This window comes from Corvus cornix, chromosome 4A (genome assembly GCF_000738735.6).
Source record: "Corvus cornix cornix isolate S_Up_H32 chromosome 4A, ASM73873v5, whole genome shotgun sequence".
In the NCBI taxonomy this organism is placed as follows: domain Eukaryota; kingdom Metazoa; phylum Chordata; class Aves; order Passeriformes; family Corvidae; genus Corvus; species Corvus cornix.
The window spans coordinates 15709630-15723817 of record NC_047058.1 but is presented as its reverse complement, the minus strand read 5'-3'; the positions used below and the strand labels follow the sequence as shown (position 1 = coordinate 15723817).

The following is a 14188-nucleotide window of genomic DNA, read 5'->3' as shown; positions in this document are numbered from 1 at the left end:
AGGAACAATGAGTCTTGTAAGGCTGGTTCTTGTGGGAAGCACAGCCACACCCTGCAAGGGTGGACCAGCAGCCAGGCAGGGCAGTAAGGGCTCCCCCACCACTGTGTACCCCCGGGCTCAGCCTTTTGTGGGACTTTCTGAGCACCCCCTATGAGGGTTTTGCTATTTTTTTTTTCCTCAGACTTACTCCCCATCACTTAATGCAAGGAAAACAAAGTTGACAGAGATTTACAACAAGAGATGAGACAAAGTGTTGTGTTAGCCCACATCGGACTGAGGTAACGTGCTGTAAAATGCATCTGTGCCATAAAATGCATCCATGTACTGCAGGGGGAACAGCACTGGCACAGCCCACAGTCAGGCTGCCCTCAGCACTCCCCAAGTGTGAGAGCTGTCTTGAGCCAGGTATTTCTAACAGATATCAATGTTTGCTTCTGCCGATGTCCAGTGGATTTTCTTCAGCCTGACCGCTCTTCATGACCTTATCTGAGGTCAAGATTTTGGCAAGGTGTCAGAGGTGATTTTGTTCTAGTCTGTACGTCTGCCTCATATAAGAAACTTTTATTACCCATGATTTCAGGAATTCTGATGTGTTTTTTGAAACAGTGTATGCTTTTCTTTCAAATTGCAGTTAAAATCATCCTGGAGGAATCTGCACAGACACACCCTGCTGCATATCTGGGAGTGTGAGCTGCATCGTGACCAACATCAGGCCCAAGGGCCCCTTTCCACGCCCTTGCATTTGCAATGCACGACTGCAACTGGACTTTCCACCTCTGCAGGCTCCCATGGGATGGCTGGGGCTAACCCCATTTCTGTGGTGGCTGAGCACGGCCTGGCAGCCTTGGCTTTGCTGACTCAGGCCGGTGAAGCAGATGAGCTGTTCCAGCAAGCAGCTGGGCTCCACAGCACTGCCAGCCTGATGGATTGCTCCTTCTCTCTTCCTGGTCTCTTGAGCTGGCAAGCCCTCTAGCACTCCCGCCTTAGGATTGTACAAAAAAATCCCTTTTTTCTTTCAGGATACCAGTCTGTATTTTAGGTTGTTGGGAAAGATCCTCGGCATATTTTTCCTCAGTACCTTGTGCCAACCAAACAGCTCCCACTGCTGGGTTTCTCCTCTCCCCATTCCATTTACCTTCCTAAGTGTGCAGCAGTTTTCATCTTCTAAGCACTCACAAAATATGTTCCAACAACCCTTTCTGTGCCGTGCCTGCTACTGCCCTGCTGCACACCAGTGAGAGAAAACTGACAATTTTATTAAAGAGCTGAGTTAGAGTCAACCATATCTAAAAGAGAGAAGCAAATGGTACTTAAAACACACTTCTGGGTAGAGGGAATGTTGGAACATTAGGATAATTAGTGAAATTTCACTTTTATTTGTTCACCACTCTGCATCCCTAAGGATCTGTTGTCTCAGTTCAAGTCCCATAAAGCTGCTTTTGAAAAGTGTAAATTTTTTTTCCTTTTACAGTGAGGAATGTTATTGAAATATTTTGGGCAGCAAACACCCAGCCCTCTGACAGAAATTACCCCTCCATGGCTGCTGCCACTGCTGTTACATTTCAAAACACATTCCCATTCAAACCACTGAAACATTCTGGTTTTTCATGGAAAACTGGAACTGCTTTGGTTCCACTCCTCCTTGAAATGCAAACATAAACCTGTGCAGGAAGTAAAGGCAGAACAATAGCCCTGGTTTGGGAGGACTAATTCATGCTTTGCCCTACCTTCCAGTCTCTGTCCCCACTGTTGCGATATTCAAACTTGTATTTCACCGTGCATTCGTTGAAGGTTTGTACGTGGGGTGGAGGCTTCCACTCTACATCCAGAGAACCCAGGAGCCCAGGGTCAGTGATCTGAAGGTCTCGTGGGGGAGCAACTACATTAAAAACAAAGCAGAGGGTAAAACTGGGTGTCAAAGTGAAGAAAACAAACACAAAGCAGTCATGAAATTTGTTGGTATGATAAGTTGATATGATTTGTTGAAATGCAGCTGCTGGATGTGGAGGGAAGTGCTGCTGGCTGCAGCCCTGGATGTTGAATACCCTGTTCTCAACAAACCACACAAGCTCTGCTCCCACCCACCCCCCAAAAAACCAGTTTTACTGGTGCTCAGAGAAAACACTTGAGGACCATTGAAAATGCACACAGAATGCCACTTTTTGACACTCTCTTTCAAGATGTTTTAAGCAAAACTGCTGTCCTGGGGTGACCTTTCATGTCCTCTATTTGCTGACCTTCAACTCATGATATTTACCAACCTTCAGGACAGTTATCCCTGCAAACATTGTGTTCAGCACACACACCAATGCAGGATGACAGGTCAAAGCATGCTGTCAGGGGGATTTCTATTCCTTTACCATTATAGACACAAATCATCCATATTGCTTTAAATATTCCTTTCAAGTATATTAAAGATTAATGGGGAAAAAAAAAACAAAACAGGAAAAAAAAGGGCAAAAAGCAGAGAATTAGAATAATTCTTATTTCGGACATCTACCAATACTACACAAAAAGTGCCTTTACAGTTGATCTGGCTTTTATAAGAATATAAGGTGCTGATATATGTCAATAAATAAGTAAGTATGGTGGATGAATTCCATACTAAGGTGTGTCCTAATGGTCTAGCTCTGTATGGAGTTGTCATTCACATAACAACAGCTGTTTGGCTGCCCAGTTTTATTAGCTGAAACAAAGTCAACTTTTGTTGATGTCTAAGGTCATTTTTCTCCACTGTCTAAAGGTGAGATTATCCATTTGGTTTCTGCATGATACACTTTATTTCCCAGGAATTTGGAGCCCATCTCCTGTCAGTGTCAGTCCAGCACTACCACCGTTCTCCCTTTGAATCTGGCCTCCAGATCACTGGCTTCTCTAACACCTTTTTCATGTCTTCATCAGGATTTACACCATTTTCCCCTTTTATTATTTTTATAAACCCGTGGTGAAAGCAGACCATAAGAATATTTTTCAGTGGAATATGGTGACATAAGTCCAGCTTTAATACGCTCCCTGAAAAGTTTGCAGGGTACATTGCTGGACAATGTTTCTTCTATAGAAATTTTCCCAAATGAAACAAAACACACTTGGGGCAGCCATTTGAAAATCCCACTTTCCCCCAGATGTGAAGCTCCATGGGAGATTTGTTGCTACAGTAGATGGTGAAGTAGGACATGTATTTAGGATGATACTGGAGCAAGTGCTTGGGAAGCTCCTCCTGAGTGTTTAAATGCTGAGCCTCGCAGCACTGCAAACAAGGAAGCAAAAAGCTGCTAGCCTTTGTCATGAGCCAGGTGATAAGCTGTCAAGAGATGATTAGATTGGTCAGAACTGGAATTTCTGACTGGCTATGAGTATGCTCTGAAATTTATTTACATCCTGAGCTTGAGCAAAACAGCAGTGTTTTTTCAAAAGAATTGTTATTGTAAACAGCAATTCTTGCAAAATAAATTTTGACTGGATTTCAGAGGGAACAGAAAAGCTTCTTTTTGGGATGTTGCTGGCATTCTGGGATTTGATTGTTTTTTAAATGTCAGCACCGCCTCTTGCAGTTTCTCATTCTCACAAAAATGCATTACCTTCTCACATCACCCATACAGAACACAGGACTAGAAATGCTCTATTCCATCATCCACTCTTGAAGAAAAGTTGCTCCTGGATGTTTCTTGTAAAAAACCAAACTAACAGCATTTCCCCCTGATGTTTGTGGTGGTGAGTCAGGTGATGCTGAGCTGGCTGTGGGATACCCACTGCCCTCACAGCCACCCCTCCTGGCTGCTGGGCACGCTGATGTCACCAACATCACTGCTTTGGTGACAAACCCCTGCCTGTCCCCAGCTGCCCCCCACCACCTCTGTCCACACCATGCCCTCTGAGGCAGTGCAAGCAGCACGTGGGGTTTGCAAATTTCCACCTATTTTGCCAGTGGAAAAATGGCAGCCGGCCAGGTGTCCCCCTCTTATCTTCCACCTCTGTGCCTGCACTTCCCTGTGCTGCTCAGAGAGGTGGAGGTGACACTTACGTTTTCTGAAACCCATTTCAAAGGCAGCCTGCTCTGCTCAGCGTGGCAGCAGGGGGTTGCTGGCAGCTTTCTGTGTGTGCTGGCTGCCAAGACAGGCAGTCTCTCAGTGGCCTCCTGGGCAAGTTCTCACCTCTGCACCACGCACTGGTTACAGCAGGGAGGGAGGGCCAGACCTGCTCACCATCTCTCTGGGTGCGAAGTGCCAGCTGCCAGAGGCCAAAAGAGCCAGCAGGTGCAGTGCAGCAAAGAGATGCTCAGGGGCTTGAAGCAAAGGGTGCTTCAAGTGCCATTGCCAGGAGTGATAGCTTGAAGAGCAGTATTGTCTTAGAAGCATCATTCTCCAAGTACAAATAAGCCTTGTGGTTCTTACACCCAGCACAGTCTGTCTGGCAGGGACCATGCTCAGGAGCATTTATGTATCTGAGCAGAGTTTATATTTGATAACTCTCTGTCAAACAGTGTATTTGCTGTGCACCAAAGGCAGTCTCTTCTCCTTTCAAATTCGCTCAGAAAAACATCCACTAAACACATAATATATTTAGACAATGGATTACAGGTTTATAAACCAGCCACTCGCACAGCAGTGCACACACACAGAAGTTTGGGTTGAAGGACAAGCTCCACAAAGGGCCCAAGTTAACACGAAGCAGGAGTTAGGCAGTGACACAACAGCACACCGGGTTTTACCTGTGGTGGGGGAGGAGGAGGCCAACACCCAGCCCCACACCAGAGCCACGGGGAGCACGGGAAGCCTCCAGGGAGCCATCAGAGGTCAGGGGTTCCACTGGCCAGGTGCAGGTCAGAAGAGCAGTCCAGCAGCGTGGGTGCGAGGGGGCTGCGGAGACACAGCGGAGTTCACAGCTTCAGCCTCACCGAGGGGCCCTGGTGTTCCCTCTGCAGGCTCAGCACTGACAATAAGCTGGCTTTACTTGTTTACCAAGGCTGATTAATCATTTCCCAGAGGACTTCTCTTTGCAACTTTTGGTGATGGTGGCACATGGCTTTGAAATAATTTCTGGCCAGCTAAGTACACTCTCCACAAGTGTGTCAGTCTGTACTCCAGTCACCAGCCCTCTGTCTCACGTCTTCTGTGGAAAGTGATTCAACCAAGAGACTGACACCCTGCCATGGGAAATGCCTTGGACCAATGATATTTTCATTAAAAAAAAAAAACAAACAACCAGAATGCCTGAGCCTTGCCTTATCCAATAAGCAGACACATCTTATGCAGCTATCGCCACCTTTTGCCTTTCCTGTTCCAGGACTTGGTAGGAATGGTAGGAATGCTTCTGAGAATTCTTCTTAGTTGTCATGGCAATATTTGAAGGGGACAAATTTATATTCCTGTGCAGGTCTGCTGGAAGGAAGATGGGGACTGAGAGGGAGAGGAGCAGAGTTTCCAGGGAGGGAGCTACTCCTTCTTTCAGATTTCATGCTGAAGCTGGGTAGAAATTACTGCCTACAGACACCCCAGCTCAGCAAGCTTCCCCATGCCAGAAAGCACATGCTGACAGGGTTTTAATTTTTTTCATACAGATACAGGTGTAGTTATAGATTACATAGAGATGGAGGACGAGAGAGATCTATAGATTGTATATATATACAGATCTAGGTACATAAATAGGTATAGATATAGACATTAATCTTCCTGGAAGCTTGAGGCCACTGCTCGAGCTCCACTTGAGTAAGCACTTGGCAGGATCAATGTGAGCATGCAATTTATCACTGAGATCTATTCAGAAAACAAATTCATTTTATATTGCCCATACAAGCCTGGCTTAAGTAGGTGAAATCCCAGGTCAGACTCTGGCACAGCTGCTTCCTCCTCAGCAACCACAGCTACCATGCAACAATGTGAAATTGGGGCTCTGCTGAGCAACAGAACTTCAAGTTGCAGGGATCTTTAGAAATCTGATTGGAGGATTGGAGCCAAAAAAAACCTCCATCACTGGAAAAAGTGGTTCAGGGTAGCCAGAGGAGGAGACAGGCTGTGCTAGCCAGGGTGTCTGTATGTGTTTAAAATAAACCAGAAATTCTAGCTGGCAACACATAGCAGCAACTAAAAATACACAACAATTTTAAAAGCAAATTTTCAATTTAAATTAATATCAAATCCCCCCAGTCCATCACATAATTCTAACTATTAAATCACAAAAACCCATCACGTATGTATCCTTATTACATAAGTATTATTATTTCAGCAATACCAGTAATTTTTCCGCTTTGCTGTGAAATGAGAACGTGTAGTCAGAAAAAATTACTGGAATTACTTCTTTAACCTATCAAACACGGCATAAAACTTGTGTCAGTACAAACCTGGTTGTAGGCAGTGAGTCTGTGTTTCAGAAAGGTCCAAGGATGCAGTGACAAGCAGAGGCAGCTTACAGAGCTGGGAGAAGCAGCAGCTCTAACTCGGAGCTGATGAGCAGCAGCGTCCAAGCACTGTGTGTGAGTGTTAGCACAGAAAGCTTCTTTTCATTTCCAGGACAGTTATTTGAATATACTAATAGGATTTCACAAGGCGAGTAAAAATAAACAAAGGCTTTCACAGAGAGGTTTAAAACCTTCAAAGTGCTCTTACCTGGACCTCTAAGTGCATGGGAGCCCATCTACCTCAGGAGTGTAGGGCTCCTCAGCAGCTTCATGTCTGCTCTGCTCAAAGCTTTGTATTTCACAGAAATCTTGTGGTTTTTAAAGACTCCTCTCTGCTCTCCCCAGGGATCAGAAATCACATTGCAATGTAACGGCATCGGCCACACGGTCAGAGGCTTTATTAAGCACCAGAAGGAACATTGCCGTGATTTATGAGGTGCTGGTGTTAATTGTTGCTGTTATGTACTCAAGTGGGTCAAAGGTACGTTTGAAATACTGAAGTGATTAATTAAGATGAAAACCAAATGGCAGAACCAGTGCAGGCTCTCTGCTGGAGGCACACAGCTGTCCCCAGCAGCTGGCACCCACAGCCCCACCACTCACTGCAGCCCCAATCATCGCCTCAGCCCACGTGGCTCTACCTGGGGGTCCCCAGGGCCATCCCCACCACAGAGCCTTCCCATAAGCTTGCTGGCTCTGGAGAAAATCCAGCCTCTCCTGGCTCCTGGGGCTCTGCAGGAAATACAGTGAATTATCCCTCCCCTCGCCCCTCTTGCTGTGGCCAGGCATATCAGCCCTGAGCCTTCTACAGCCTTGCCTGCCACCATTTACTTCACCCCTGCTTTCCTACATCACCCTGCAAGCCCTCCCTTGCCCCAGCCTGGAGAACTCTTGCAAGGAGCAGGTGCTTCAACCAGACCTGGTTTATCCCAGGTGAGAAATCTGTTACTGAAAAAAGGAATCTGATGGTTCCTGCTGCTCTAAGGACCATTCAAGGTCATGGCCAGGAACACATGAGTCAGTTATGGCTGTGTTGCCTCCTGTGAGCTGAAGGAATTTGACTGCAGCAGCTCCCCTCCAGGAGGGACAAGGGGGATGTTTCGGGAAGAGCAGAGCTGTGGTGCACATGCCCTGACAAGCAGCAGGCTGTGGCTCAGGCTGACTCTTCCCATGGCCAAATTTAGGCATCTTGAGAAAGAATTCAGCCATACAAAGGAGATGAGAAATGGCACCAGGAACTGAAGGAGTGCTTCTTGCTGGGAAGAAAAATGTGCTCCAAGCACCTGCACAAGTCTTACGGTATCGCTGTTTGATTTGAGGCCTGAATGAATGTGTTATCCCTTCCCAGCCGTAGTCCATGAGAATGTTTTGGAGCAGCAAAGGCAAGACGAGGCCCCTTTCCAGGTGCCAGCTGTCCTCTGCATTTCTCTGTGTGTGTGTGAAGACATGCAGAAATGTGTAGTGCTAAAACTCTCTCCTTGAGAGCCCTGTGAATTTTGGGGGTAAGGGAGTTATGTATGAGTTGTCCCTTCACTGGAATTGCAGTGCTGGCTTTTCCTTCTTACTTTGTGCAAAGAATGGCAAAAAAAGTCCCTTGCTGCTTGTAAATGTATGGCCTTGCTTTCAGAGTTATGCAAGATTAGAATTGAGCATTAATGTATTCTCGTTGTGTAAGCTATTTAAGCAGAAAAGGTCACACTGGACACATTGTTTGGAACAAATAAGAAGCATTTGCCAGCAGAGTGAATGCCAGTTCCCGAATGCTAGAACAGGCTCAATTCCTGAGAAAATTAGACTGGACAAAAATGCATAGCTGGGATTTGCAGCGATAGAACTCCACACCACAACCAGCAGCGCTGGAGCACCCAGGAAGGGGCAGAGAGTGCAGGTCTGCACTGAGCAGTGCCTGCTGGTCCAGCTGCTCTGGCCACCCTCCTGCTCAGAACAACTCCCTTTGTGAACAACAGATGCTTTTCTCATCCTCTCCTTGTGCCATTGTGCTGGTACCTGCTGTTCCTGCTCTGTTCCTGCCCCTGCCAGTGTTGGTGCAACCTCCAAGCTGGTCCTGGAGGAGCTCAGCTGAGGGCACACCAGAGGGGATCCATGCCCTATTCCAGCAAAGCTGAGGGGAGGCACTGCCCGTGGGTGGGAGAGACATCAGTGGCCCAGGGCACACCTCTGCACAGGACTCAGACCTTAGCTGGTACCACCCTTACTGACTGGAGCTTGAGCAGTGTCCCAACAAGCTGTGAGACAGGCAGGGACAATCCCTGGCTGTGCTGGACCAGAGCCTCAGGGCCCCGAAGTCAGGGCAGGGACAGGCAGGTGATTTGCACCTTAGTAACTGTTCTGTAAATGCGATTAAGTTGCAAAAAAAAAAAAATCCGTCATAAGGTGATAAGCTCATGGAAGAAGACGAAAATAAAACCAAGCCAGCTCTGGCTCACCAGCAAGCCCTGCACACAATGGGGAGGGTGTCCTGCCAGAGCTCTGTGCACTGAGCAGAACCTGGTGGCATCACTGCTGGCGGGGCTCAGCCTGCCCTGTGTCCCCCTTGCCCACCTGTCCTTGGAGGCCCCTGGTAGCAGCAGCAAAACTCCCCTGAGCACAGCAAGGAGCAAAGGCACAGGGACTGTTTCCCCTTTGATTGTCTGCCTTCCTTGTTGCAACAGTATTTGGAGGGTGACTCATCTGGTTTGCTCATGAATGAGATTTTTTAGGATTTGTCAGCGGCGTGAGTGACTCCTGGAGTCTCTGTGTGCTCAGAACCATCTCACAGGAGCTTCCTCGTCCTCCCAGAGCATGGTGAGCTCCCAGAGCCTCACAGCTGCTCTCTGGGGCAAGATTAATAAAAGCACTAAAGCCAGGGGAATGCAAACTTGTGAAGGTGCCACCAGGCTGAATGAGAGATTTCAAAGAGCTGAGAATCCCCTGAGCTGGGATCTTGGACTATGACAGATATGCAGCTGCATGCAGAAATTAAAAAGCTCTTCTGTAAAAATCTGCTTCTGCTGGAGGAAATAAAGGAACAGCAGCATCATTGCTGAAATATTTCATTGCAAATGGCAAAGCAGTTGGCAAAGACCATTAGTGGAGCTAAATATAAAAAATGGGCCAAATCCTTTTTGGTTAAAATATATTTGATATATTCATCCCATTTGTGCTAAATTGGTTCTGTCAAGCAATCCATTGTCAAGCTAGATTAAAATATTGGGATGTGATAGTTCAAAATAAAAGCTTTCAACTTTGCAACCTCCATGTTTAGAAGCAGCTTTCTAATCACTGAAGTAACAACTGAAAGGCTCCAGCTATGAAGACACCATTTGGTGTGAAATAGCATGTTTCATTTGATCCAAAAGGATAGTTTTGAAATTGCCAGTGGCATGGAAAATGGATGATTTGTAAAAGCCTTTTAACTGCCTCATGTTTCAGGGAAATCAGTCTCTTTTACAAAACTTGCACTAAACAAGCTCTTTCCAAGGCGCTGGGATAAAGGACTCAGTAATTCCAAGCAGACCAGTGGCCTCCAGCGCAGTGTTACGGATTGCACTGGAAAGGGGATGTCACCACAAGGTCAAGGGCCAGGAAAAGGAACACGGGGCATTGGCAACAGACTGAGTGTTGCAAGGAAAAAATCCCTTCTTTGCATTCATAAATTAAACACTTGTGGCTGTTATGGGATTTCAGGAAATGATGGAAGGAATCCAGACTCTCTAGCAATACTCAGTATCAATATTTATTTTTCTGGTGGGTGGAGACCTCAGTTTTCCATATTTCTTTGCTGATGGCTACTCTCCTGGCTTAGACAGCATCCTAAGAAGAGACAGCAGCTGTTTGAATGTGCCTGTGCCATGTGAGCCAGCAAGGCAGCTGCCATGGAGCTGGCTCCACTGACATCTTTGCTTTCTGTAATCAGTGTTGTTCCCAGAAAGACCCATCCAGCCCAAAGTCAGGCGTCACACACTCCCTCTGCCTTTCAGCTGACTCCGTGGCAGCCTCCCCACTGCCTACGAGGCACTCCTTACACAGATCCATCAACATTTTCCTGCAATCCCTGATGAAATGGTTTCTGTGTGGTGTGTCTGCTACCTTGAGAGCACCGAAGGATCCACAACCTGCTGGCTTCTGCCTTCACACTGAGTCATCTTTCACTCCTGGAGCATTTTCTTCCACAGCCTGCATGTACCCTTTGCTCACACGAGGACTTGCTCTGACTCTCCCTCTGATGCAACTGGGCTTAGACTGGTTAGCAGACACTGTGAGAATAATTTAGTTCTTGTCATGGCACAGTGTCAGGTTTAATAAAGGACTCGGTGACTGTACTCTAGCATGTAAAACTTTTGTAGAAAAGAATTACAAAGCAGGGCTGAGGAATTAGACAGCGCTGAGCAATATGTGTAGCAATGCCTGGGAATCAGCCTGCAGGAAAAAAGGGTTCAGGGGCTGAGGGTGTGCAGGGCATGCTGGGGAGAGGCTGGAAGGGGATCAGGAGCACAGCCTGGAATGCCAGGGCCCAAATTCTGCTGCTAAATGCACCAGGGCATTACAGAAAAAAACTGAAATGAAGACACAAAGCTGGCAGAGCAACAACTGCAATGGGTTATGAATACATCCAGAGGGAGATGTAAAAAAAGCTAAAAGTTATCTCCAGAACAGAGAGGCTCTGCCACAGCTCCCAGAAAGAGTTTAGGGGCGACAAAGAGCCGTGTACCGGAGACAGAGCTCTGCCACATGGCTGCTCTTGGCAGACCTGGCCGGTCCCAGCACCATCAGCACTGGGTGCAGTGAGGTCCTGTGGCTATGGCAGGCTCTGCCAGGGGACACAGGGCTTACATGGAAGAGCTGTGCATCCCTGTTCCTCAGGAAGGTGCCATTCCCCTGTTGCTCCTGTTCCTCCCTGCCTGCAGACTCGGATCTGTGCTGCCCAGAGTCAGGGGGAGCTGCTGACCCCATGCAGGAAAGCCCAGGGCTGCTCCAGGACCACTTTCTGCTCTTCAGGCAAGAGCAGACAGAAATAACACCTCGTACCAAACAGGCTGAGCTGTGAGCCCCAGTGGAGCAGAGAACATCCAAAGACAAATTGTTCTCACCCACACCATCTCCCCCTGCCTGTCCTGCAGGTTGGGCAGGAGCCAACCACAGCCTCCTGGGTAGCAGGCTCTGACCATGCAGGCACTCATTAAGAGTTAGAAAAACCTCCATTTGCTGCCTCCCACCAAATCCACCAGCCTGCTGGGGGGGATGGTGGATACAACTGATCCCACCCCTGGCCCAGAGGCTGCCTTAGGAAAGACCAAAATCTCTCCACTTCAAAACTGAGCTTACCTGGAAAGGCGGAAGTCTTAAATCTTGGTGCAATCCTGAACGCATTCTGAGCTGCAGTTACTGGAGCGAGCAGAGCAAGCTCCCAGGCTGGCTGCCATCCTGCTGCTGAAAACCTGAGTGCAGCACCGTGCCAGGAGCCTGGTGCCTTTCCATGAGAGCAGTTTTGTCGCCAGAGCGACGTGACCGATGGCAGCCAGGCGTTCAATCTCTTCTCCAGTGCTAAATCCTGGAAGGAGCTGACTTCTCATTGGGACTCTCCTGCCAGAGCCACACTCAACCTTCTGCCTGTGGTGAATACCCAGGTCTCAGCCCAGCCTCCTTCCAGCACATCCTGCTGGTGGGCATTCACCATCTCCACTGGCCACCTGCCCTGCCTTGTACCAATCTTATCCCAGCAGCATTTGCCCCCAAAAGTAATTACTTTTGTGGTAAAAGTATTTACTCCCAGTGGTAAGTACTTCCAGCCTTGTTTTCAGGTTGGTCCAGAATTAGACAGACATATAAAATAAGAGGTTGAGAGTTGTTATTAAAGCAGAAACATTTCACCTGAAGTGCTGTCACAGTAACTGTGAAAACAAGGCTGGCAGCAGGGCAGCACTCTGCAGATTGGCCCAGGGAGTGTGGATGGGGAAGGCAACAAAGCAGCATTCCTGACATGCAGGGATCAGCTGCCTCTGATGGCTCTGGCACAGGCAGCAAAGGGAGCCAGTGATCCCACTCAGCATTCAGGCCATCCTAAAGAGAGAGTAACTTCCTGGCTTCTGCTTCCCTGCCTTGTCTTTTAAAGCTGATTTATTCTCCACAAGCCTCTAAGTCCTTGGGATATGCAAAATAAATCTCCCTTCCCTTCTCCTTTAAACTCCATCCAATGCCTTGCATCAGCGAGTTTGCAGACATGTTGGCAGAGGTGCTCTGGTGGAATCACTGTGCAGTGGGAGTAATAAGTGAAAAAACAGATATTCTGTAGAGTTGAACGCCCTGACCTGGGCTGCCATGGAATCTGGCAATTCCCAGTCTCTTCCTTTTTGCTTCCTGCCTTGGTCTCCAATGGGGATGGAGCACGGCTGCTGCCTTGGGCAGAGCAGGATCTGCCAGGGGCCGAGCAGCCATCACCCCCACTGTAGGAAAAGGACATCCACAAGGACACCAGGACAGCCAGGCACCCCCGGCAGGCCAGCTGGGAGAAGTGGTCCATCCCAATAACAATGCAGCCAGGGAGCCCTGGGGCACCTTGCAGCCAGAATCTAATCCTGCCTTTGCTGCTGTGAGCAGGATGTGGCAGCCAGGTCCAGAGGGATGGGCACAGAGTCAGTGCCTGAACTGGCCAGCTGGCACATGCAGGAGAAAGGGCAAGGTCCAGGTCATCCTCACAGACTGGTCCTTGAACCCTGAGCTGCAACCCTGGGCATAGAAAATAGCATTTTCCCTGAGGGCAGGAGGTTTTCCTGGAGTCTGAGGGGGTAGCAGTCCTGGCCTGCTCTCCTGTGCCTTCCCAGTTCTGTGTGGTGACCAGGGATCACCAATGCAAACAGCAGCCCAAGCATTTATGGCTCACATCAACAACTTACTGATGTTGAAAGCTGCTTTGTGAAATGTTTTATTAAAAGTACAGTTTGGCCTGACAGTGAACAAACTGAGAAGAAATTATTCCAAAAAAAAAAAAAAAAAAAAAAAAGACAGTCCAAAAATCCTGAAAGGATTTGTTCTTTCCAGATGCAGATCTTTGACACCTCCCCTAAGAGAGAAGTGTTAGCCCAGAATAACTGCTTGACCAGGACAGCATGATATCTGCTGACAGCTCTTATCAGCAAGCCAGTGCTCGATTAGGACAAGCCTAAAGAATGTAAGCTATATGAAAAGCTGTTTATATCTTCCCATAAAAGGAAAAGTATAGGAAGATACTTAAGTTAGGAATGACCACAAGATGGATTTCAAAACAGCCAGAATGTGGCTTGAAAAGGATGAGACACATATTGGTGCAACAATAGTGTAAACACAGATACACATACACAGCTGTCTGAAAATCTGCAGCTTAAACACCCTGCACTCTGAGCAGATGCAACCGAAGTTATTTCAAGAACACAAATGTCAGTGTGTGTTCTTGAAATAAACTTAAAAATAAAGAGGTCCTGGAAAACTCTCAAAGTTATATAGAAATTATGGTATGCATAAATCCAAATTCTGCACTGCAACTGAACAGCTATGCTGAGTTTCAAACACACACACACATTCAAAATAAAATCATAATATAAAGTAGCTATAACTTACCATCACACTTTGGGATTTTCCTTTAAGCTAGGTAACGTATAAGACAAAATACTTATTAGCTCTTAAAAAAAGAAAGCTGTAACAGTAAAATGGAAAAAAAACAGTCCTGCATATGTTCCTGTTCCTAGAGAGTAAGCTTCAATCAGCTGCATCTGACCAGGCAGCCTGAAAGTGTTCTGTGTGTAGGATGCTCAAGAAGAA

The 14188-nt window shown here is 47.3% G+C and overlaps 1 protein-coding gene and 1 long non-coding RNA gene across 7 annotated transcripts in view; one reads left to right on the top strand and one right to left on the bottom strand.

The window, feature by feature from the left end:
- The window catches only part of LOC104691665, a 21218-nt gene extending 19437 nt beyond the window's left edge, over positions 1–1781 (top strand). Inside the window, exon 7 of the long non-coding RNA XR_002046389.3 lies at positions 632–1781. This is a non-coding gene — a long non-coding RNA (uncharacterized LOC104691665). The remainder of the gene's footprint in view (positions 1–631) is intronic.
- The window catches only part of IL13RA2 (interleukin 13 receptor subunit alpha 2), a 21725-nt gene extending 7537 nt beyond the window's left edge, over positions 1–14188 (bottom strand). The window contains exons 1-3 of one of the 6 annotated variants that reach the window (XM_010403268.4): positions 13988–14188; positions 4709–4856; positions 1728–1879 (exon numbers count right to left, since the gene is read on the bottom strand). In XM_010403268.4, the coding sequence (XP_010401570.1) occupies positions 1728–1879; positions 4709–4787 (231 nt within the window). In that variant the 5' untranslated portion in view covers positions 4788–4856; positions 13988–14188. Of the gene's footprint in view, positions 1–1727; positions 1880–4708; positions 6311–6337; positions 6569–6602; positions 7152–11719; positions 13277–13987 lie in introns of those variants that run through there. The other 5 variants (XM_019288125.3, XM_019288124.3, XM_019288123.3 and 2 more) reach the window with 5 other exon arrangements.